This window comes from Theropithecus gelada, chromosome 4 (assembly GCF_003255815.1).
Source record: "Theropithecus gelada isolate Dixy chromosome 4, Tgel_1.0, whole genome shotgun sequence".
In the NCBI taxonomy this organism is placed as follows: domain Eukaryota; kingdom Metazoa; phylum Chordata; class Mammalia; order Primates; family Cercopithecidae; genus Theropithecus; species Theropithecus gelada.
In genome coordinates, this window is record NC_037671.1 from 74499752 (window position 1) to 74524197 (window position 24446).

Here is a 24446-nt window from a genome sequence, read left to right on the forward strand (position 1 = left end):
AGCTTAACATTAAGTAAAACTCCTGCTACTAAAGTTTGTTTTTTTAAAAACTGAGTTATCATTATAATGATTAATGAACACTTGATCTAAAAAGTATTATTATAGATATTTATAATTATTAAATTTATTATGCAAAATAGTATTGGAAATTTATCTTTTAACATGGATGAGGCTGATGGTTTCCCTTTTTATTCATTTAGTTCATCTGTTCATGAATCCGTATTACCTGAATGAAACTTTCTGAATAATTTTACTCTTTCTTAAAAATGGACACGTAACAGTTGTACATATTTATGGAGGGAAATTTCTTTAAACTTTTTTGTTAGACACAAGTGCTGAGAAATCCTGGTTACATTCTAAGTAGATAAATATGGAAATAGTCTTGCTATAGTATTATCGTACAATTCTTTTTTTATTTGAGACAGAATCTCTTGTCTCCCAGGCTGGAGTGCAGTGGGGCAATCTCAGCTCACTGCAGCCTCTTCCTCCTAGGCTTAAGTGATCCTCCCTCCTCAGCCTCCCAAGTAGCTGGGACTACAGGCGCCTGCCACCACATCTGATTTTTCTATTTTTAGTAGTTTTAGTGGTTTTGCCGTGTTGGCCAGGCTGGTCTCAAACTCCTGACCTCAAGTGATCCACCCACCTTGGCCTCCCAAAGTGCTGGAATTACAGACATGAGCCATCGTGCCTAGCCACAGTTCTTTCCTTTTGAGTTAAATGCCAAAAATTACATAGTGACCAAACATTTAAAAATTAAAAATAATTTGTAATCCAGTCATTAGGTCCTGGCCTTCCAGATTTTGGAGAAATACACTAAAAAAGCTTTACCAAGGTTTGAATAGCTAGTATACTTGTTATTTTTAGGTTTCTTTTTTTGTTTTGTTTTGTTTTAACCAAATACTCTCAGAAATAATTGGAAAAACTGAAATCTTTTTATTTTCTGTATGCTTTTGCCAATACAGTACTTTTTTTTTTTTTTTTTTGAGACAAAGTCTCCTGTCCCCCAGGTAGGAGTGCAGTGGCGCGATCTTGGCTCACTACAACCTTCCCCTTCCCAGGTTCAAGCAATTCTCCTGCCTTAGCCCCCTGAGTAGCTGGGACTACATGTGCCACCATGTCCGGATAGTTTTTGTATTTTTAGTAGAGACAAGGTTTCACTATGTTGGGCAGGCTGGTCTCGAACTCCAGACCTCAGGTGATCCGCCCACCTTGGCCTCCCAAAGTGCTGGGATTACAGGTGTGAGCCACGACGCCCAGCCAGATTGAGGATTTAAAGTTGATTACCATGACTACCATGCTTGATAATCCTTCAGAAAGTCTTTATGTGTCCCAGGGATATATACATATATCTACCTGGATTTTGAATAGCTTACAGGTAATGTATAGATCTGTCAAACTAAAGGAAGAAACTGAGGCAAAATTAATGTAGTTAATAAGTTAATATAGTAAAAATTAATATATTATAGTGAGTTTATTTGAGTCACATTTGAGGACTGCAACCTGGGAGCATAGATTTAAGTTGTCCCACATGTATGCTTCGATTAGCAGCAGTTACGAGTGAGTTTTTTAATGAAAAAAAGAAGAGACTATTCCTAAGTTGTTTACCAAGAATTTACATTAAAATAGCTAACAATAGATACTGATTGGCCATACTTTGTTCTTTGTATCACAAATTCCTGGAACATGAAGATAATGAGTGAGGACCACAGTGTGCAACTTGTGATAACTTTTTTTTTTGAGATGGAGTCTTTTGTCACCCAGGCTGGAGTGCAGTGGCATGATGTCAGCTCACTGCAATCTCCGCCTCCTGGGTTCAAGCCATTCTCCTTCCTCAGCCTCCCAAGTAGCTGGGATTACAGGCATGCATCACCACGCCTGGCAAATCTTTACATTTTTAGTAGAGACAGGATTTTGCCATGTTGGTCAGGCTGGTCTCGAACTCCTGACCTCAGGTGATCCACCAGCCTTGACCTCCCAAAGTGCTGGGATTACAGGCGTGAGCCACTGTACCTGGCCAACATTTTAGGTAATTTATCTGCTAGTCAGGAAACTACAGGCAAGAAAAAGCACATAACACCTTTAAATAGTTGCCTTTGGGCATGGGTCGGGGACTATGACTGAAATTCCTTAAGTCTCTCTGGGCCTCACAGAGCTCAGACTGCTCTGAGCTGTTTTTCTTTCCTCAGGTCCATATGGATCATTGGTTTAAACTATTATAGACTGGTTTCTCCGTTTGAAAATGAGTGTAGAATTAGGAGAAATCCTTTATTTTAGTTCACAGTGTCTTCATATCTTTCCCCTTCTCTTTCACAGAATCTTCTCTTTGCCTTTGGGCGTCTGCAGTTTCACTGTGCTTCTTTTAAGGGATTTATATCTTTTGTTAGTTAAGAAAACATTTTAGTCATTATTTCTGTGGATTTTACCTTTCTACATTATTATTTCTAGACCTTCTAATAGACATAAAACCATCATTAAAAAAAAAAAAAAAGAAGAATCCCGTAACCTGTATTTTATTTTTAAAAGCAAAAAAGGAAAAAAAAAAAAAAAAGGCTAATGGAATGAAGTATATCTCTGTATCATATTCTGAGTAATTTCCTTAGCTCTATCTTCCGATTTACTTTTATCTTTAGCTCTATCTAAGCTGCTAGGTAATCCATACATTGAATTTTTTTTTGTACTTTTTAAAAATTTCAGTGACATCATTTATAGAACTGCTGTTGGTTCTCTTTCAAAGTTGTGTTTTCTATAGTGTGTCTAATTTTTTACTGTTTCAATTCTTTTTTTTTTTTCCAGAATTTGAGTGCTTTTAACATACGTATGTCTCTAACTTAATGGTTTCATTTAGGTTCTCTTATCTGATATTCTTCAGTGCTAAACTTCCTGAATATCAGTACTTGTACTTAAATTATATGATGTGTGATAATTTTGGGTGGAAGATAACATTGATAATTTTTTGCATATTTAGTATTCTTAATGAAGTATTCATTGATGCAGCAAATACATATTGAGCACAGTGTTGGAGCAAAACAGATTTTTTTGTTCTTGTAGAACTTAAATTTTAGTAACTTGCTATGCTTATTATTTACTTAATGATTAATGTTATAAACAGGGGTTGTCATGTTAAAACTCTAGCCTGAAATCTATTGTCTGTTAGCTACAATGGTTTTTACATTTTTAAATGCTTGGAAGAAAGAATCAAATGAATTCTATTTCATGACATGTGAACATAATATAAAACTCAAATCTGTGTCCATAAGTAAAGTTTTCTTGGAAAACGGCCATGCTTATTTATAAATTGTTTGTGGCCACTTTTGTGCTGCAACAACAGATTTGAATATTTGGACAGAGTTGAGTAGATACAAAGACTATATGATCAAGAAAGCCTAAAATACTTTTAGCCCTTTGCAGAAAAAGTTTGCTGATCCCTGTGTCAGTGTTTATTTTGTATAAATGTATTTCATAGATTGATATCCAGAGTCCCCCTTGAAGACTCCCAGTGAATGACTGAAACCCCAGAGAATACTGAATCATATATCCTAGGATGAAGCATTGGTGAAACCATTCCATAAACAAAGTGACTGTCACCCACACTTTACTTGTGTTGCCAGAACACAGGCAGATATTTTTTGTTTTTGTTTTTGGGAGCGTGTGGGTTTAAACACTCCGGACAGTAATACCTGGTTTTAACTATGCCCCACAGCATTGCCACATAGTACCAGAGTTAAGCTGTCCTTTCATGTTTTATGCCCTGGTGCATTTTTATGAATTAGTATGTACTTCCCTTGCCTGAGTGTTATTCATAATCTCTGAAAAACTTAACAGTGATACCATAGAAGAACTTTAGAGACAATCTTAGTATGTACTAGCAGAGGAGTGGCTAAATTAAAATATTTTTTGGAATGCAATTGACTGTTAGTAACTGATACCATAGAAAGCAAAACCGTAGATAAAGGGGGACTACTATATAGTATTGTTGGATAAGTCGTATGTTAACCAGACAGAATAGCAGACTCTAGGCTTGCCAATAACTGTCTGCTTTCTAGAATTGTCATGAGATTTATATGAGATGATGTAATTCACACAGTATATGACACTAGCAGTTTTCTGGAAAGAGCTACATTTTGTTATTATTAAATGCAGTGTTACTGAAGCTTTGTAAACTGATGTTTCTTTGCAAATAATGTTTATAGTTTCAGGTCTGACATCAGTAAGGTCCTTGTTTGTAATTGGTTTTCTAGTCATTTGATCTCTTTTTGAACAAATGGATTCATCTATTCACAGTAGTTCTCTTGATGCTGTGCTTGCATTACCTGGAAAACTGTCTTAGGCTGGGGTAGGGCAGTGGATTAAAGTTTTAGGCAATTCCAGACTGAACATATCATCATGATTTTATTAATCGGAGTACTCTAATCTGTGAGATAATCAACCATAAATTTTTAAAAACTTATTTACACCTTATTTCCTCCCAGTAATTTGATGTAGATTACCAAATTAGGAGCACAAATAAAATGATGGAAAATCAAAACAATTAGGAGGTGAGTAGATTTGCCAGGATTCTAAAATAATTTATATGTTGTATTTTAATTTTATTTTATTTTATTTATTTAATTTTTTTTTTGAGACGGAGTCTCGCTCTGTTGCCCAGGCTGGAGTGCAGTGGCCGGATCTCAGCTCACTGCAAGCTCCACCTCCCGGGTTCATGCCATTCTCCTGCCTTCAGCCTCCCGAGTAGCTGGGACTACAGGCGCCCGCCACCTCGCCCGGCTAGTTTTTTGTATTTTTTAGTAGAGACGGGGTTTCACCGTGTTAGCCAGGATGGTCTTGATCTTGTGACCTCGTGATCCGCCCATCTCGGCCTCCCAGAGTGCTGGGATTACAGGCTTGAGCCTCCGCGCCCGGCCTATATATGTTGTATTTTAATTCAACAGTTGTCTCTAAATTTTCTGGGAACTGAAATTGTGTCCTGTAATTGTATAATTGTATGATAAAAGAATCTTTACAAATTTATTTTGCTCCTTTTGCCCGTTATATACTGTGATCTCTCTAAAGTGATTGTTACTGATATGTTTATACTATTATTTGCATCTATTGAAGTATAAAGTATCAATTTCTGTCTGTATAGAAACTTTGATACTAAGGCAAAAGTTCTTACACAAAAGCACAAGTTGAAATGACAGCCGATTGCCATATTTGGCTGTAGTGTTCTCCAGATAGCAGCAAGGCCTGATAAGCAGGGGAAATGCTTACTTTTTACTCTCTGGAGAAAGCTGTCCTAAGATCCTCTACCCTAATTGTCTCAAATATCTTTGGAGAGATTTACATAAAAAGAAAGTAATATAATAAACCTCCGTGTTCTTACAAATTTGCATTGTCTTTAGGAAAAAAAAGTAGGCAGTTGAATCATTCTTAGATCCATGCCAGTGCTATCCACCATCATTTCAAATAGCTGTACGTTTTTACTACTTTTAAATGGTTTTCAAATAGTTGTTGATAGATTATCACATTATAGCATTTATCGACTCATATTTCTGGATCTTTTTTTACAGTTAAATCGTCGATCTGAAATTGTTGCTAATAGTTCTGGTGAATTCATCTTGAAGACATATGTAAGACGAAACAAGTCTGAAAGTTTTAAAACTTTGAAAGGCAACCCAATTGGACTTAACATGTTGAGCAACAATAAGAAATTGAGGTATAGGCACTTCACCACACATCCTATAGAAAAGATAAAGGAAGAGTTTGACACCAAAAACTTTGAGGCTAATAGGCCCAACCTGTACCTTTTCTTCTGAATTTGTCAAGAGGGCCAAGAGGTAGCATGGTCCCAGTATATGGATTCTTTGCTTTGAATCTTAGGAGTAGGATTTATTGCAGTGTCTCTTGTTTCTGAATAAAACATTGCAAGAAATACTTTATTAGGGTGGGATCTCGTGATTTTGTTTTCATACATTTAGTAGAATCTCAGTCATAATATTTGAAGAAGCACAATAGAGTGATGTGGTCATGTCTCCTTTAGGAAATACTAATCAGGATTGTCTCAATAGGGGACTTAAAAATTTCTTCTTCCTCCTTTTTTCAGAAATAACCCACCTTTCATACTGGTTACCATAGTGAACCACTGTTACTGGTAGGATTGGGTATCAGTAGCAACTCAGAAATAGGGTTGAAACTCACTTTTATTTCTGCTGTCTCAACTTACACATAGACAAATGAAGTACATAAAAGCTCAGTAACTTTCAAGTCAGTGGCAAAATCAGAAATAGTATTTAGGACTCCTGATTTTTATTTTAGTATTCTGCTTTATTTTTTAAATTTTCTCAACCTCCGCCTCCCCAGGTTCAAATGATTCCCTGCCTTAGCCTCCTGAGTACCTGGGATTACAGGTGCCCACTACCATGCCCGGCTGATTTTTGTATTTTTTATTAGAGACGGGATTTCACCATGTTGGCCAGGCTGGTCTCAAACTCCTGACCTCAGGTGATCTGCTATTTTTTTAGTTTTCTTTAATTGGACTGGAAACATTTGAAAGACAAATTCAAGAAATGGAAAACTCCCAATAGACAATTGGGTTTATCCATAAATTTTTAAAATTATTATTGGTAAAGGTTTTTGTGTGTGTTTGTTCAGATTTTAAAAGATTTCTTTTATAAATGTGTATATAATTTTTCTGTGTTCAAATTATTTTGTGTTTCTTGAATCTGCAGTGAAAATACGCAAAATACGTCATTATGTTCTGGAACTGTAGTTCATGGTAGACGTTTTCATCATGCTCATGCACAGATACCAGTAGTAAAAACAGCAGCCCAAAGGTAAGAATTCTAATTGTCTTCGGTTAGTATATACATGGCATCCTCTTCAATAGGTTTTCACCTTTTTTAACCATTTTTTTCCTTTGTGAAAACTTACTGTTTTCACTTGTCTGTAGAGAGATATATCTCTGAAATAATTCATGACATGAAATTATACTATTTTATATCTGTTTTTGAGTAATCACATTCTGTAAATAGAGAATTTTTCAATAAGACCTATTCTATTGCATTATAATCCAGAGACTCTAAGATGATATTTAAATTAAACTGATTTACAATAATGACCTTACAGTGTTTAACTATCTTCAGTTGGTGGTTTAGCTCTGAAGAGTAAAATTACAGTTAATACCATACTTTCTTTATAAGGCTTATAAAAGTTCATAGCATCAAAACAAGTCACATTAGTTTTAAATGTTGGAGAAAATGTTATTTTGTAGTTTTAGTTAGATTTAGGAGTTCTCATTGATCTTGAAAGTACTGCTTGACTCGAAATAATGAAAGTAACATTTGGGGGACCATTTTTGGAATGTTACATGACCTTTCAGTTGACTGAAATTCTTAGGCTAAAAGAGTTAAATAAATAATCTGTTTATTGCATTATAAACAGTTCCTTATAACTAGTAACGTTTAAAAATTTGGCATATATTTTAGATGCTGTTTTTCATTTTTTAAAAATGTAAAATCTAGACTCATTTAGAAGACATGTCCTGAACCTTGCTATATTTTTCTGTTTACATAGATGTGCCATCAGCTCTTTTACTTAAAAACGTTAAGTAACTTCACACTCGCGATAAACCAACCTTTTTTTTGCCTTGAATATATTATTGTATCAAATAGTATTCACATAAGATACTTGAAAAATTTAAAAGGACAAAGAAATTACTATGCATACCAAAAATTGGCTTGCTCTACTGCAAAGTACACAAACAAATCAAGCTCTCTGGCCTACATGTGGCAAAAACATGAGAACAAATAATAAAAGGAGAATAATTAGGGGAGAGAAAAAGAGTAGACACGTGCTCATGCACTGATGATACTAATAGAAACCATTGCTGATAAAGGTGTCTTAATATTCTGATAATGTAGTCTAAGTTTGAAATACTAATTTAAACCTTATAGTCAACTTAGGTGATTCATTTATAACCAAAATTATTACATTATTTTTGCTTTTGAAGTTGTCTGTTGGTTTAGAATTACTAGTGACCTATTCTCCATTCCTCATTTCCTCATTGGTAATGTTAAAAAAAACAGTTAACAGTCTGGAAATTGGTTTGCGATTTGTTTTACTCTAGGTGTCAACACCTATAACATTTTGCATGTGTATTATTGCTCATTTACATAAAAGATTAGATTCAGTTAATATGAACTTGTATATATTGGTAAAATGTTTAAAATATTGTTAAAATCAACAACCTGAGTTAATTTGTATTTAAGAAATAAACCTGATTGAAAAATTCTTAACGATTAGGGACAGTAAAGAAAACTGTATAATCAAGTCAGCAGGACAGAAAACTGTATAATCAAGTCAGCAGGACAGATACTACTTACATTTGTCTTTTATTTATTCTGTATAAGAATAAACATTTCTTATTCCAACTGCAGTATGACTGTCACTAAAAAGATTTTGATGTTCAAAGACAAGTCAATGAGAGTTTTTCAGTTTTATTCCTTCAAAAACATTGAATGATTTTATGCTGCATACCAGGCATAGATGAGGTGCATTAAGATGATTATGATAAAATTCCTACCAGTAAAGCTCAAGTTTGATTGCAGTAGAGGTTGATTAGGGTACAGAAAGACAAGTAAACAAATGATTACATGCATAGTTAGGGCAGCAGTAGAGATATACAAAATATGTGTAGTGAAACTATAGAGAAGGGAACAATAATTTATAAAGGAAACATTAAAGGAGTTTTTGAGTGTACCAGGTAGAAGAGGACACTGCATGCAGGAGGAATCACATCTTCAAAGGCACAAAGAAAGGCTTTAACTAAGATTGTTGCTTCCAGGGATTTAGCACAATTGTTAGACTTCAGGTGAGGGTAAACACATTGGCTTTTACAGCTTCTCCTAAATGTTCTTATTTTCTGAAGTCTTTTTTTTTTTTTTTTTTTTTTTTTTAAATTATAGAGATAGGTTTTTGCTCTGTTGCCCAGGCTGGAGTGTGGTGGCACAGTCATAGCTCACTGCAGCCTCAAACTTCTGGTCTCAAGCAATCCTCCCACTTCAGCCTTCTGAGTAGCTAGGACTACAGGCATGCACCACTGCACCTGGCTAACTTTTAAAACAAATTTTTTGTAGAGATGTGGTCTCACCTTGTTACTTAGGCTGGTCTCCAGCTACAAGCAGTCCTCCTGCCTCAGCATCATAAAGTGGTGGGTTTACAGGCCTAAGCCACTGCACCTGCCTCAAGTCTTATAATAATTTGAGATGAAAACAAATGCCATCAATCTGGTAATTCATGCATAGTGTATTCTTGGGGTGAGTGGTATATCTTGTCTTTTAAGTAAATCAGACGTGCTAAAATCTGGGTAATTTGTAGTTCTTTAGTCATACATGGGAATGAGTGCTTTACACCTTTTTATCTAAACAGAATGAGTGAAGTTTGGTAAAATATCACATTAGATTAGTCTTTGGGACATAATTAAGGTTCCAGTCTATTTTCTTACTACTATTCCAACTGTTAATTAAATTCATATTTAAAAGATAGATTGTTTATACACTAATAATGGTAGAGAAGTATGGGAAAAAAACAAAATGCAGAAGTTTAAAAGTCTATACATACCATCCGTGCCCCTAACTCCAATCAGACTTGTTGAAACAACACATTATATAGGTTTATGTTTTACTTACACTTACACTTTTTTTGACTTTTTATTAAGTATAGATAATATTCTTATAAGGTTCTTATAAGTCTTCTTATCATCTAGTCTTCCCCCTCAGGGGCAAATGGATAGCTATGAAAGCTTATGTAATTCATAAATAGGAATATGGGCTTCTGGAATAAGTAATATTTAATTATTAGTGAAAAGCACCATTTTGTTTTGTTTGTTTGTTTGAAATGGAGTCTCGCTCTACTGCCCATGCTGGAGTGCAGTGGTGTGATCTCCACTCACTGCATCCTCCACCTCCTGGGTTTAAGCAATTCTCTTGCCTCAGCCTCCTGAGTGGCTAAAATTACAGGTGTGTGCCACCATGCTAATTTTTTTTTTTTTGTATTTTTAGTAGAGATGCAGTGTCAGTGTGTTGGTCAGGCTGGTCTTGAACTCTTTACCTCAAATAATCCGCCCACCTTGGCGTCCCAAAGTGCTGGGATTACAAGCTTGAGCCACCACACCTGGCCCATTTTGAGAGAATTTTTGAAGTTGTAAATGAGATCAATGATACCAGAATTTATCTATTAGTCTTTTTCCCTTCCCTTTCTTTTCTTTCTTTTCTTTTCTTTTCTTTTTTTTTTTAATGCCACAGTTACAGTACTAATTGAAGGTAATTTTTCTTTTCTATATTGTATGAAATAGTCCAACAAGAATGTAAGTTGACATTTTTACAAAGTCCTGCATTACTAATAATGACTTTTCCCCATTGTTTATGTTTTATTTTAATATGTAAGCAACTCTAAGGCAGGTCTTGATAAAAACACATATCGAAGATACTTGTAAGAATTCCATGACTTGTTAATCAGATATATTATAATGAATGCATTTTTTCTCAAGGATAAGAAAAATGAGCATTGGTGTGTGTCTTTGTATATATATATATTTTTAATTTTTACTGTTTTCCTTTTCCTAACTCCCTTGGATTATTGGGAAGCATTATACCTAACCCGTTTCTTCTACCTCTGTTCTTCTACCTATTTCCTTTCCTCTGTACAGGTGAATATAAAAAACAACCAAGGCCGGGCGTGGTTGACTTATATCTGTAATCCTAACACTTTGGGAGGGCAAAATAGGAGGATACCCTGAGACCAGGAGTTCGAGACCAGCCTGAGCAACATGGCAAAACCTTGTCTCTGTGAAAAATACAAACATTAGCCAGGCATAGTGGTGCACACCCGTAGTCCCAGCTGCTTGATGTCTCTGTAAAAAATACAAACATTAGCCAGGCATAGTGGTGCACACCCGTAGTCCCAGCTGCTTGAGGTGGGAGAATCACCTGAGCCTAGGGAGATCAAGGCTACAGTGAACTGTGATTATACCACTGCACTCCAGCTTGGGTGATAGAGCCAGACCCTGTCATCTCAAAAACAAAAACAAGAGAGTACTAAACTGTTCTTATTTCTTGGGCACAGCAGTATAGAATTGGAAATAGCTACATTAGGTATTAATGCCTAACTTTTGGTTTTCATTTTACTTTTTCTGGAAATACAGCTGTATAAGAAATAAATACATAGGATAGGATAGACTAGATTTAAACTTTTATGTTTATATTTTGCTTCGCTTCTTTAATAGGGGTGTGATTATATTACCTCGTTTTTCTGTCATTTAACATTTATTTTATGCAGGTTATTCTTTTTTGAATAGCAAAGATAAAATTTCAGATATATTCATGTACATTTATAATGCTTTTCCTTTTGAAAATTTTTTAAAAATTTGTGTGTGTTTTTAATGTTTTCATGTAAAAACAAGTTACTATATATTTTTTTCTCCATTTGCTAGGATTAAATCGATATTGTAGTTGCATACTCCACATGATAGGAGTATAAGAATTGATAAAGGAATTTGGGGATTTTGTAATTTATGCTTTGCTGATAGTTCCAAATATTTCATTCCTTTTATTATAAGGAGAAATAATATTAGATGTGAATCTCATTTTATTCTAAATTGAGGGATTATATAATTTCATTCTTGAGTAATTGATGTTAATAGCATTTTGGAGTTTTCATGAACTATGGAGAAGGGTGCAACTTTTATACATTGGACATGTGATGAGAAGCCATGATTTTAAATTATAGGCCTTTCCTTGTGTCCCAAATCATATACCGTATTTAATCTAAGACTTTTGTGCAAAAGTTTCAGCCTTAAAATTTTTTTTTTCTTACTCCGAAGGAAATAATCATACCTGATATTAGGATCAGTCCAGAACCAATACAAATTTTATAACTTCTAGGAAATGCTATTGTTTCTTGAAGTCTATTTCTGTAACAACAGTAGTCTCCTCCTTATTTGTGGTTTTGATTTAACCATTCCCTTTTTAGTACTGAGACTGTTTCTAAATTTGCTATGATGTCATTATTGAATTTTTCAGATATTGAGAATTATGTCCAGGTGAGGAAAGTACATACTATTCATAGAAGTACAAAGGAGGTACCATGGCATTAAACATGAAAGGACAGGCTAACTCTGGTGCTATGTAGCAACACTCTCAGGCATATGATAAAACCAAGTGTAGTATACAGAGCAAAAACCCTGTGAGCTCACAAAAACATTTGCTCATCTTCTGGCAACGTAATCAGAAAATGTGGTTGACAGCCATTTTGTTTATGAAATGTTTCCACCAATGCTTCATTTTAGTATATTGGATTCGGTACTATCCTCCGTTTCAGGCACCCACTGAGGGTCTTGGAACAGATCCTTGGAGAATAGCAGGGAATATTGTGTTCTAACATATCTCCAAATATTTGATAGTTAAAGCCCTTTCAAGAATTTTTTATATTTTTGTGTATTCATCTTCCTGGTAAATATCTAAAAAGATTATTTATTTTGTGTATTGATAGAAATTGAAAAACAATTTAGACATGACTCAAAACCTAGTGTATTTTTTATATATATATATAATGTATTTAAAACAAGTTGATCACATTATAGTTTTGCCTTATGACTATAGTTACTACAACTACAGTGATATATCAACAATGAGGTCTTGCCTCTTACATTTTTTTTCTTTTTCATGTTTTAAGCAGTCTGGACCGAAAAGAAAGGTAAGCTTAATATTGAAGAAATTAGAGCATGGATATAGTGGTAAAATATAAAATTGTTTATATGTTTTGAAAAATATTTGTTGAATTAGAGTTTATAATTAAAACTTTTTTAATTTTAAATTTTTAGCTGACATGTAATAATTGTACATATTTATGGGATACAGAGTATATATCAATATAGGTATACAATGTGTAATGATCAGATCGGGGTAATTAGTATATCCATCACCTCAAACATTTATTGTTTCTTTGTGTTGTCAGCATTCAAAGTCCCTTTTTCTGGCTTTTTGAAAACATATATTATAGTTAACCATATTCACCCTAAGTGCCACAGAAAGTGAGAGCTCATTCTTCCTGTCTAGCTGTAATTTTGTATTTGTTAACCCACCTCTCTCCATCCTCTCCTCCCCCACCCTTCTCAGCCTATAGTATCCACAGTTCTACTCTCTAGAGTAAAAGGAAACTTGTTGACAATACAACATGGTATTTGGCTTATATAGGTGGTATTTGAGGCTCATTCTGAATGTAAAGTTTTCTATGAATGGTTATATTTATGCTAATAAGTGACTACTTTCTTTTAAAATAGAATATTTCAATGCTTTAGTAGTAAAATTGCTTTCAGTTACATTATCAGAATCTTTGTCATTATATTTTAGTGATAATACTCTTGTTTTTCTGCTTTAATAGATGGGGGGCAGGGAAATGTATTAGAACACCTTAAGCTTAGAGTTAAAACTTTAAACATCAAGTGTATTCTCTTCTGACTGAAAAGTAAGAGAATCTTGTGATCAGTCTTCTTCTGTCATTATTTTTTCTCTTTGTAAGAACACTGGCGTTTAGGGGATATTTGAGTGCTATAATGGCATGGAAAAGTGTTTAAGAAAACAGACACATTTCTTTGAACATTTCAAAGTAAAATGATCATAATTGTTCTAAAGTGGGTGTCCATAAGAGTAGCTTCTCTGGACTGGGCATGGTGGCTCACGCCTATAATCTTAGCACTTTGGGAGGCCAAAGCGGGAATATCTCTTGAGCCCAGGAGTTCCAGACTAGCCTGGGCAACATAGTGAGGCCCTGTCTCTACAAAAAAATAAAATAATTGGCCTGGTATAGGTAGTAAGACAGTAAACAAACCGGAAAGTCCAGCTATTTTTAATTTCCAACCAAATTGTGGAATCAATTAAAAAAAATGAGTCTATAGTGCCTTTCAAATGCGTGAATTTTGACATTTGTATATCAGCTGATGGATTAATATTTTGAATTGATATATGATGGCTCTGCATGGGCATGGTGGCCAGTGCTTCAGTTTTGACAGCATTACCATCCTTGGTGATGACATGGACAGCAATGTTTCTACAGTTGTTTGAAATGGTAAATATATTTTTGATTACATGCTGCCTTTAAGGCATACACTTTTATTCATTCCAAGTATTTATCGAACCTACTGTTACAGGCATAAGGATACAGTGATGAATAAAACAGACAAGATCCCTGCAGTCCTATAGTTTACTTTCTTATGGAACAAAGACTAATACTGAATAAGTAAAACATGAAATAATAATTTCTGTGTAGAGAAGTGTAATGGGTGATGTGATAGACTGACAGTACGATTTCTTTAAATTGCATATTCAGGGAAACTCTTTACTATGAAGCTAACATTTAACTGAAGACTAAATGGGGAATTGGCAGTGCCATGATCATAAGAATGGCTTTTCCAGATAGGGAAGAGGTTGTGCTAAGTTACTAATCCAGGAATGAGTTTGGCATGTCGAAGAACAGAAAAAAGGGACAACTAAGGCTGGAGCTTAGAGAGCAAAGGAGACAATGTTATGAGATGGGTTTGGAGAGACTGGCTAGGACCTAGGTGATAAAAGGCTTTGTAAGGTGATCTGAAGCTTTTGGATTTTATATTAGTGCAACAGAAGCTTTCAGAGTATTTAAGGTAGGGAAGTATTGTTACCTGATAAATATTTGAGATTTTTAAACACAATATTTTGCATAGGATTTATAATTTGGCACAAATAGAAGTTTAAATCAGTGCCAGTTCAGTTAAGGCTGGGCAAGTTCCTCTCTAAATAGAGATGTGTAACAAAGGAAAATCAAATAGTCTGTAAGTACTTAAAACTATCTCAGCAAGGTCTAGGAGTTGGGGCGTTAGAAAGACAGAAGTAAAACCAATCTTTTCAGCGGGGGAGAAGGGGATTGGGAGGGTTAAGGTGGAAAAATAAAAAGATTTTGAAGGTCTCATCCCATTAGGGATATAATAGAATTTGCTTGAGGAAATCATTTGAATCTTGGTAAGTGTAATAAGCGTTGAGAGGGAAGGTATCTATATTCATTTGTTAAATTCAATAAGGAAGGGAAAGAGTATGTTGTGCAAACAATATTGTATAAAAATAGGAGAAAAGAGGAAACAAAATGAAATAATAAACATAAATAGAAATATAAAAAGTAATAGAGTAAGATGAAAAGAAAACAAGTCCTATCAGCAGTTATAATGACTGTATTAGAGCATATTTAGTAAAAGACATGCTGATTTGATTAAACCCAGCTATACTACATTGTTTACAAGCATCATACCAAAATAATAATGTGGAAGTAAGTTTAGAGCCACAAGAGATGCAAACAAAAAGAAAGCATGAGTGGAATTTTAGTAACAAGGGAGATTGAGTTAAGGATTAAAAGCAGTAGACAGGATAAAGGAGCACATTTTGTAATAGGCATAGTTTATAGGAACATAACAAGTAAATGTAAAGCCTCCCCTAAAATAGTTAAAATTCAAGAAATTCAACATGGTGAAACCCCGCCTCTACTAAAAAGACAAAAATTAGCCAGGTATGGTGGCATGCGCCTGTAATCCCAGCTCCTTGGGAGGTTGAGGCACAAGAATTGCTTGAACCTGTGAGCCAAGATAGCGCCCCTGCACTCCTGCCTGGGTGACAGCAAGGCTCCATCTCAAAAAATGAAAACAATGAATACAATTGTGGGAGATTTTAATATATCTTGAAAATTAAACTGGTTTATCAGTTAAATAAGAATAATGGATTTTAACTGTAAAATAAATAAGATGATTCATTTTCATAGAAATGTATATATTTGGCCATCTTTTGTAATAATGGAAAGATTAATAAAAAGAGCTATCATTAAAGCAAGGCAAACAACAATAACAAAAAGAGAAATGGTGTTCAGATCCTGGTTTCTAAGAACCAGTCTCCACTAAAAGGAATGTGGAGAAATGGCTGATTCTGGGGTTGTGATAGGTCAGACACAGAATGAGTGTGGTATCAGAAACCTAGAAAATGTTCAACAAATTAAGAGTGCCCACTTCAAAAGCACCTGTACTAAAATTGGAACAATAGAGAGATGATTAGCATGGATGACACATGAATTAGTAAAGCATTTCGTATTCTTGTAAATTGTGTATGTATATTTTATCACAGTAAAAAAGAAAAAAAAAAAAACACCAAAAGGATGTAGTTATATCAGAGGGAGACGGGAGCCAACTGAAAGAGCTCCCAAATAGCCAAACTGGTAACAGTTGGATTATAACTTAGACCAAGGGACACTCTATGAAATACCTGATGAGTTCTCTTTTAAATACTGAAAAACACAGAAAGGAGATTAAGGAGACATGATGACTTCATGCGTTGTATCCTAGATTGGATCCTGGAACAAAAATGGGGTATTACAAATAGCTGGTAAATTTCTTTCTTTCTTTCTTTCTTTTTTTCTTTTTCTTTGAGACAGTCTGGCTCTGTCGCCCAGGCTAGAGGGCAGTGGTGCAATCTTGGCTCACGGCAACCTCCGCCTCCCAGGTTCAAGCAATTCTTGTGCGTCAGCCTGCTGAGTAGCTGCGATTACAGGCACGCACCACCATGCCTGGCTGATTTTTGTATTTTTAGTAGAAACGGTGTTTTGCCGTGTTGGCCAGTCTGGCCTCAAACTCATAGCCTCAAGTGATCTGCTGGATTTTTGTATTTTTAGTAGAAACAGTGTTTCACCATGTTGGCCAGTCTGGCTGCGAATTCCTGGCTTCAAGTGATCTGCCGGCCTTGCCCTCCCAAAGTGTTAGAATTACAGGCGTGAGCCACATTGCCCAGCCAGTAAATTTCCAAGGCTAGACTTTAGTTCATAATAGTGTACCAGTGTTGGTTTCTTTTTTGACATGTGTAATGGAAATATTAAGGTGTTAACATTAGGGTAAGAGATATAAGGGTATTCTGAATTGTCTTCGTAACTTTTCTGCAAATCTAATATTATTTCAAACTTAGTTTACTACAATAAATAGACTTTCACAACTGAGGCTGTTCGAACTTTTAATGAACAGAGCATTCTGATGTTATTTAAACAATTCAGGATAGAGAAATAAAATGCTCTTTAGTTTATTTTAAACAGCTTGTAAAAATCTTGGGTTTATGAAATGGGACCTCTGAAGCTACACAGACACAAACCCTAAGAAGCAAAAATTCTACCCCACCTACACAGGAAGACAGCAGATGACAGTAGAGCTTCTCTGCCTCTGGTTGGTTAGGAGTAGAAAAGAAATAGCCACTGAGATTAAATCCTAGCCTTGATTTTCAACGAGTTTGGAGTTTGAAATTTATACCTGCAAGAGTAATGGAATCCTCAAATTGAGAAATGAATGTAAATGCCGGCTGGGTGCGGTGGCTCATGCCTGTAATCTCAGCACTTTGGGAGGCCGAGGCAGGCAGATCACTTGAGGCCAGGAGTTTGAGGCCAGCCTGGCTGACATGGTGAAACACTGTCTCTACTAAAAATACAAAAATTAGCCCCGCATGGTGGCACACACGTGTAATCCCAGCTACTCAGGAGACTGAGGCACGGGAATCGCTTGAACCCAAGAGGCAGAGGTTGCAATGAGCCAAGATTGTGCCCTTGTACTCCAGCCTGGCGACAGAGCCAGACTCTGTCTCAAAATTTAAAAAAAAGATAATGTAAATTTTCATTTTAGATCATCTAGCAAAAAGTTTTTAAAACTGAATTTTGGAGAAAATAATATAGGGCTAGGTAGTTTTATCAAACACATTTTTATCTTGAAATTTTTATATTCTTGTATTTAAGATACTGTTTCTTCAATTTATTGTAATTTTTAAAAAACAGAACTTTAATTTGCCCTGCTTTTATAGGAAAAAATATAGCAAATATTGAAAACAGTGGCCATAAATTCTGGAAATACAGGGAAGTATACACATTAGTTTAATGTGACAATACTTGGTAAGATTGTGGCTATCATATGATGTATTCAGTATGTTGTCCCTCATTCACAGTGGATGGTTCAGTACACAGGTTCAAATTGCGAGAGCACTGCATTAATAGTTTCATCAATCTCTATACATGCATGTATGATTTACTGTCTCAGATGATTTGTGTCAATTGTTTTTACTAAATCTGGGTAAACCTGGATTTGGAAATAAGACTATATTATGTTCTCTTTAGTGTGCGAGTGTATGGAATTTGAAAATATGCATTTTATTTTAATCCCAAGTTAGGAACTAAAAACCTACCTTTTTTCTTATAGGACTGTTACTACTACATCTCAGGCAAATTCTCATTTTCATAATGCATATCTTCACAAATTTCAAATTTTTCAGGGTGGAAATTGCCCAGTTGTACCAGATGTTGCTCTGCTTGATATTGGTGCAATTTGCTGGGATTCAGATTCTGGCATTGCTACTTAATTGTGTGACTGTGGATAAGTTGATTAACCTCATTGCATTTCAGTTTTTTCATTTATAAAGTATTAATAATATGTCATATAAGGTTATTGGGGGGATTAAAGAAATTAATAGATACAAAGCACACATGGCACATGATGCTATTTTCTAACTGCTATTATAAGTATACTACTATCAGCTGGGCGTGGTGGCGCACGCCTGTAATCCCAGCACTTTGGGAGGCCGAGGCAGGCGGATCACAAAGTCAGGAGATCGAGACCATCCTGGCTAACACGGTGAAACCCCGTCTCTACTAAAAATACAAAAAATTAGCCAGGCATGGTGGCGGGCGCCTGTAGTCCCAGCTACTTGGGAGGCTGAGGCAGGAGAATGGCGTGAACCTGGGAGGCGGAGCTTGCAGTGAGCCGAGATTGCGTCACTGCACTCCAGCCTGAGTAACAGAGTGAGACTCTATCTCAAAAAAAAAAAAAAGTAAGTACACTACTGTCTCTGCCCATAGTATTTTTTCTTTTGTTATTTTCATATTTTGTTTTCACTTCAAGTGCTTTGACTTTATAATATAAGAATATTAAATTCTTGCAAGAAAATTTCTTTGAAATTTTTGTTTGAGTAAAATGATTTTAATGAAATGAAAGCTATGATTTACATTACTGGATCACCAGTGTGAATAGAATTTCAAATAAATAGCCTCTTTTATTTTTATGTGGTTTATTTAGAGTAGGAAAGTAGCTCTTGTAACTCCCTGGTCTATTGCACTTTTTGCAGTTCCCCTTTTCTAATGCTTTTATCCTACAATTAGCCATAAGGTTTTTGCTTTTTTTCCCCCAAAATTTTGCTTTTTTCCCCCAAAATCAGTGTTTATTCGTGTTCAAATAGATACAGTATTTGGATATAGTATTTAGATACGGTATTTAGTTACTAAGGATTATGTTTAAAATCCATGATATTGTATGTATTTGAAGTTTAACAGTGGAATTTAATACTTTAAAACAAGTGTACTTACAGCCCTGACATAATGTAATCATACTACAAGAGTAAATGCTTGTTCCATGATTGCTGGTCTTGTACATAATGTTTTTTGTTCTGATTTTGGAATTGTCCTCAAGACAATCTCATTCAATATTTATTCCTTTATTTATTTGTTTTTAAACAACTAAAAAAAATTTACAGTAAAATTTTACAAATTGAGTTTCATTTATTGGTATAGTTTTGTTATTTTATAGTATCACTCTTTATATGGCAAAGAAGCTATGATTTGCTTTTAATAAGCTTATTGTAAGTATGCCATTAACTTTTTCATTTTGAAAACTGTATTTCCTGTTAGAATAAAACTATATAAATTTCTTTTTTAGGAAAGAATACCCACCTCATGTCCAAAAAGTTGAAATTAATCCTGTAAGGTTAAGTCGGCTCCAAGGTGTTGGTAAGTGTGCAGTTTTGTTACACCTGTGAAGGATTTCAAATTGCTGTATGAAAAGTACAATGGAGATATGATGCTGGCTTTAGAATATTCCCAGGTATAATAGATATATATGAAAAACCATTTTTTGTAATTGATTTGAGAATTTCTTTAATGGTAACCTGATACCTGGAACAGTTGCACAGTTAGGTGATTACAGTTTGAAATCTTTTGATTATTTTAGCGTTTTTGTTATGTTACAAATGCAAATAGTGACTGTAGTTGAGCTATAGCTTTGAAATTGAGTTTTATTAAACTGTGTTATAATGTTGTATTATGTAATTGTGTTTCCACTTACTGGTTTTGCTCCTAAAGTTTAGAATACATTAGAGAAACACTCAATTAAAAAGAGACCATACCTGCTACAACTGTGTTACTAGTAGATACTGGAAAATCATTGTGAGTATAAATTTATATTCATATTGAAATATTTTTCAATATACTGGTTATTAATCCAAAAATTAAAATAAGGGCAAATAACATTTATAAAAAATATATCATCATAAAATCAGTTTTCATTATCTAGAATCATGGTTCTTAATAATGTGTGTCCATCTTGTTTTTCCAAGGCCTTTGCTTGTTTAAATAGCTCTGATGGCTCTTAGTTCTAAAATAGAGTAATTTTTAAAAGCTAGATTTTTCTGATAGCTAAGAATGTGCTTTTAAAAAACACCCACAGTTTTTTTTTCTACTTTGGGTGAAAATCTTTTGTGCATGTAGTGAACGTTTCTCTATTTTATGAAGAGAATATTCCAAACTTATTTCATCCTTTCTTAATAATGGGCAGTATTTATAGATGTGAATTATTATACTTTACATACTAAGCATAGTTATGCTAAGTTTATTAAGTTTAGTAATAGTGACTACTCTCTTCTGTTATTCTGTTATACTTTAAATCTTTATTGAGCTCTTATTCAGTTATATGCTGAGTCCAGTGCTTTGCTTTCATTATTTATTTTTATCCTAGCTTTCTGTTCAAGGTTCCTATAAGCTAAAAAACTTCCTCAAGGACATAGAGCTAGTAAATGACAAAGCTTGTATTGGAACTCATGTCTATTTAATGCCACATCCCACACTCTTAAACACTGTACATTACTGTATTCTTGCTCTGTCACAAAGAAGATTACCTCAGAACCGTACAAAAGGTGTTATTTTTATTTTAACAAATGCATTTCTGGCCAGGTACAGTGGCTCATGCCTGTAATCCCAGCACTTTAAGATGTCAAGGCAGGCAATCACCTGAGGTCAGGAGTTCGAGACCAGCCTGGCCAATATGGCAAAACCCCATCTCTACTGGAAAAAAAAAAAAAAAATACAAATATTAGCTGGGCATGGTGGCACATATCTGTAATCCCAGCTACTCAGAAGGCCGAGACACTAGAATCGCTTGAACCCAGGAGGCAGAAGTTGCAGTGAGCCGAGATCTCACCACTGCACTCCAGCCCGGGTGACAGAGTGAGACTCAGTCTCAAAAGTGAAAAAAAAAAAGCATTTCAAAGACGTTAAGTGATTTGGCCCACTAATAATGGTTTTAGATGCCAGTCAGCCAGGCTTGTTACAAATAATTTTTAAAGCTTATTCAACAACATTCATTAAGTAAATAGGCATACTCAAGTTAAAAGAAAAAAGAGCATGCTTATTTACTGTTCTTTTAACTTGGGTTTTTTGTTTGTTTGTTGTTGTTGTTGTTGTTTTGAGATGGAGTCTCACTTTGTAGCCCAGGCTGGAGGGCAGTGGTGTGATCTCAGCTCACTGCAGCCTCCGCTTCCTGGGTTCAAGTAATTCTCTGCCTCAGCCTCCCAAGTAGCTGGGATTACAGGCGCCCGCCACCACGCCCAGCTAATTTTTGTGTTTTTAATAGAGACAAAGTTTCACCATGTTGGCCAGGCTGGTCTCGAGCTCCTGACCTTGTGATCCTACCACCTCGGCCTCCCAAAGTGCTGAAATTACACGCGTCAGCCACCGTGCCTGGCCCTTAACCTGTTACTTTGAAATAATTTTAGGCTTAGAGAAAATTTACAAAATTGATACAAAGACATACATATTTATTTTTTCACACAGCTTCCCTTAATGTTAGTATTTTATAATCCTAGTACACTTATCAAAACTAAGAAATTGGTATGAGTATAAGATTCTTAACTAAGCTGTAGAACTTACTTAGATTTCACCAGCTTTTCACTAATATACTTTTTCTGTTCCAGGATTCATTCTGTCATCCCACATGGCATTTGTCATGTTCTCTTAGTTTCCTTCATGATTCTGAAGACTAGTCAGTTGCTCTGTATAATGCCTTTCAATTTGGTGAGGATGATGTCTTAGGATTAGAGTAAGCCTATGTATTTGGGGCAAGACTTCCCAAGAAGTGATGTGTGGCCTTCTCAGTGCATCATTTTAGGGGTTCCGTGATGTTGAGTATGTCTTAGGATTGGTAGTGTTAACCATGATCATTTGGTTAAGATACTCTCTGCTGGGTTTTTTCACTGTAAAATTACTATTTTCCCTTGGTACTTAATAAAGATTTTAGAAGAGATATACTCTGAAACTGTGCAGATATCCTGTTTTTCTTCAAACTTTCACCCACTGATTTTAGCATCCATTAGTGGATCTTGCTGGCATCAATTACTGCTTAATGTTTGTCTAATGGTGATTTTCTGTTTTCTTCATTTCTTTTACATTTATTGATTGAAAATCTTCTGTAGGGAAGATCTGTACTTTCCTGATATATTTGTTGATAATTAATTATTTATACCTGTGGACTCATTGTTAATAAATGAGGGTTTTACGAGTAATACTTGTAAACCTTAGGAGAGAAATATTGATATATTTAACTTGTAAACTTTGTTTTCAGCTTCTTTTGTGTTAGGTAGGTACATGTATGCTTGGGTGTAGGATAACTAGCAATGCTATAATAATATTGTATGTATTGTTATATGAGGATTGCATTTTATTTCATGATTTCCTTTGGAGATAATTTTTAAAACATTGAGATTTCAAACCGCAGGATCACTAATTACTTTCATAACACCAAGCATAATTTTTTCCTAAACAATATCATGGTCTTTCTAGTTAACACTCAACATGATTTTCTTTATTGTTCTTTTTACCTTATTTATTTTGAATTTGAGGCACTTAGTATGATTTTTTTTTTATAAGTTATAGCCACATATCAGTACTTACCAGCATTGATAAGCAGTTCTGTACTATAAAATTAAAGTTTGTAAACCATTAAGTATAATTTTTGGTCAGACCACATGTCCCGTTGCTTTTTTGTTTAGTTGCTTTAAAATTATTTTCTAAACATAAAGAATAACAACTGTTAAGATCCTATTTTTCTCCCCACTTACTCTGTCATTTGTTTCTTAAACTCTCTTTTTTTCCAGTCTGTTTTTTGTATCCTTGTTAGAGAGAACAGACATATACTGTCTCTGAATGTACTTTTAATTATATTCTGCATGTAATTACATTGTGTAATTACAACTCAATCACCTAATTTAGCAGTACTTAACACACGTTAACTTTTGCTTTTTGTTCATTTTTAAGACAGGGTCTTGCTCTGTCTCCCAGGCTGGAGTGCAGTGACATGATTATGGCTCACTGCAGCCTCGACCTCCTAGGCTTACATGATTCTCCCACCTCCACCACCAAGTAGCTGGGACTGCAGGCACATGCTGCCACATCCAGCTAATTTTTTGTATTTTTTATAGAGATGAGGTTTCACAGTGTTGCCTAGTCTGCTGTCAGACTTCTGGGATCAAGCCATCTGCTCGCTTCAGCCTCCCAAAGTGCTGGGATTGCAGGTTTGGACCACTGCTCTGGCCACATGTTTACTTTCAACCAGTCAGGGTAACTGTTGTTAACATTTTAATATATAACTTTCCAGACCTTCTCTATGCACATATACTCGTTTTTAAAATTGATACACAGTATTCATACTGTGTGTACTGTTCTGTATGTAACTTGGTTGTTGCCTTTATGATACCTAGTTTTTACACTCATTAAAAGATGACAGACATGGAACCAGCATGGAAAACACAATTAAAGGAAGTTTAAGAATGAAATGCACCAGCCATGGTGGCTTACACCTTTAATCCCAGCGTTTGGGGAGGCCAAAACAGGAGGATTGCTTGAGCCCAGGAGTTTGAGACCAGCCTGGGCAACGTGATGAAACCCCAACTCTCCAAAAAAATACAAAAATTAGCCGGGTATAGTGGCGCATACCTGTAGTCCCAGCTGCTTGGGAGGCTGAGGCAGGAGGATCACCTGAGCCTAGGAGGTCGAGATTGCAGTGAGCCACAGTCGTGCCACTGTATTCCAACCTGAGCAACAGAGTGAGACCATATCTCAGAAAAATGAAAAGAATCAAATGGTTCTTAAATTTGTGGAGGACTTCCTTACAAATTTTTTTTGACCTCGTGATCTGACCCCCTCAGCCTCCCAAAGTGCTGGGATTACAGGCGTGAGCCACCATGCCCAGCTACAAATTTTTATATCCAAGTTTCTATAATCTTTTTTTAAATAAATGTATTGTGGCCCACTATATTTATGTGGCATAATTTTGTTTTCAA

General features: G+C 35.1%; 1 protein-coding gene and 1 pseudogene across 2 annotated transcripts in view; both read left to right on the forward strand.

Moving 5' to 3' along the window:
* Positions 1–24446, forward strand: part of SENP6 (SUMO specific peptidase 6) — a 78515-nt gene that overhangs the window by 26721 nt on the left and 27348 nt on the right. Inside the window, exons 4-7 of one of the 2 annotated variants that reach the window (XM_025382707.1) lie at positions 5547–5692; positions 6705–6809; positions 12706–12726; positions 19775–19845. In XM_025382707.1, the coding sequence (XP_025238492.1) occupies positions 5547–5692; positions 6705–6809; positions 12706–12726; positions 19775–19845 (343 nt within the window). The remainder of the gene's footprint in view (positions 1–5546; positions 5693–6704; positions 6810–12705; positions 12727–19774; positions 19846–24446) is intronic. The other variant, XM_025382708.1, reaches the window with a different exon arrangement.
* LOC112623938 lies at positions 16044–16137 on the forward strand (annotated as a pseudogene).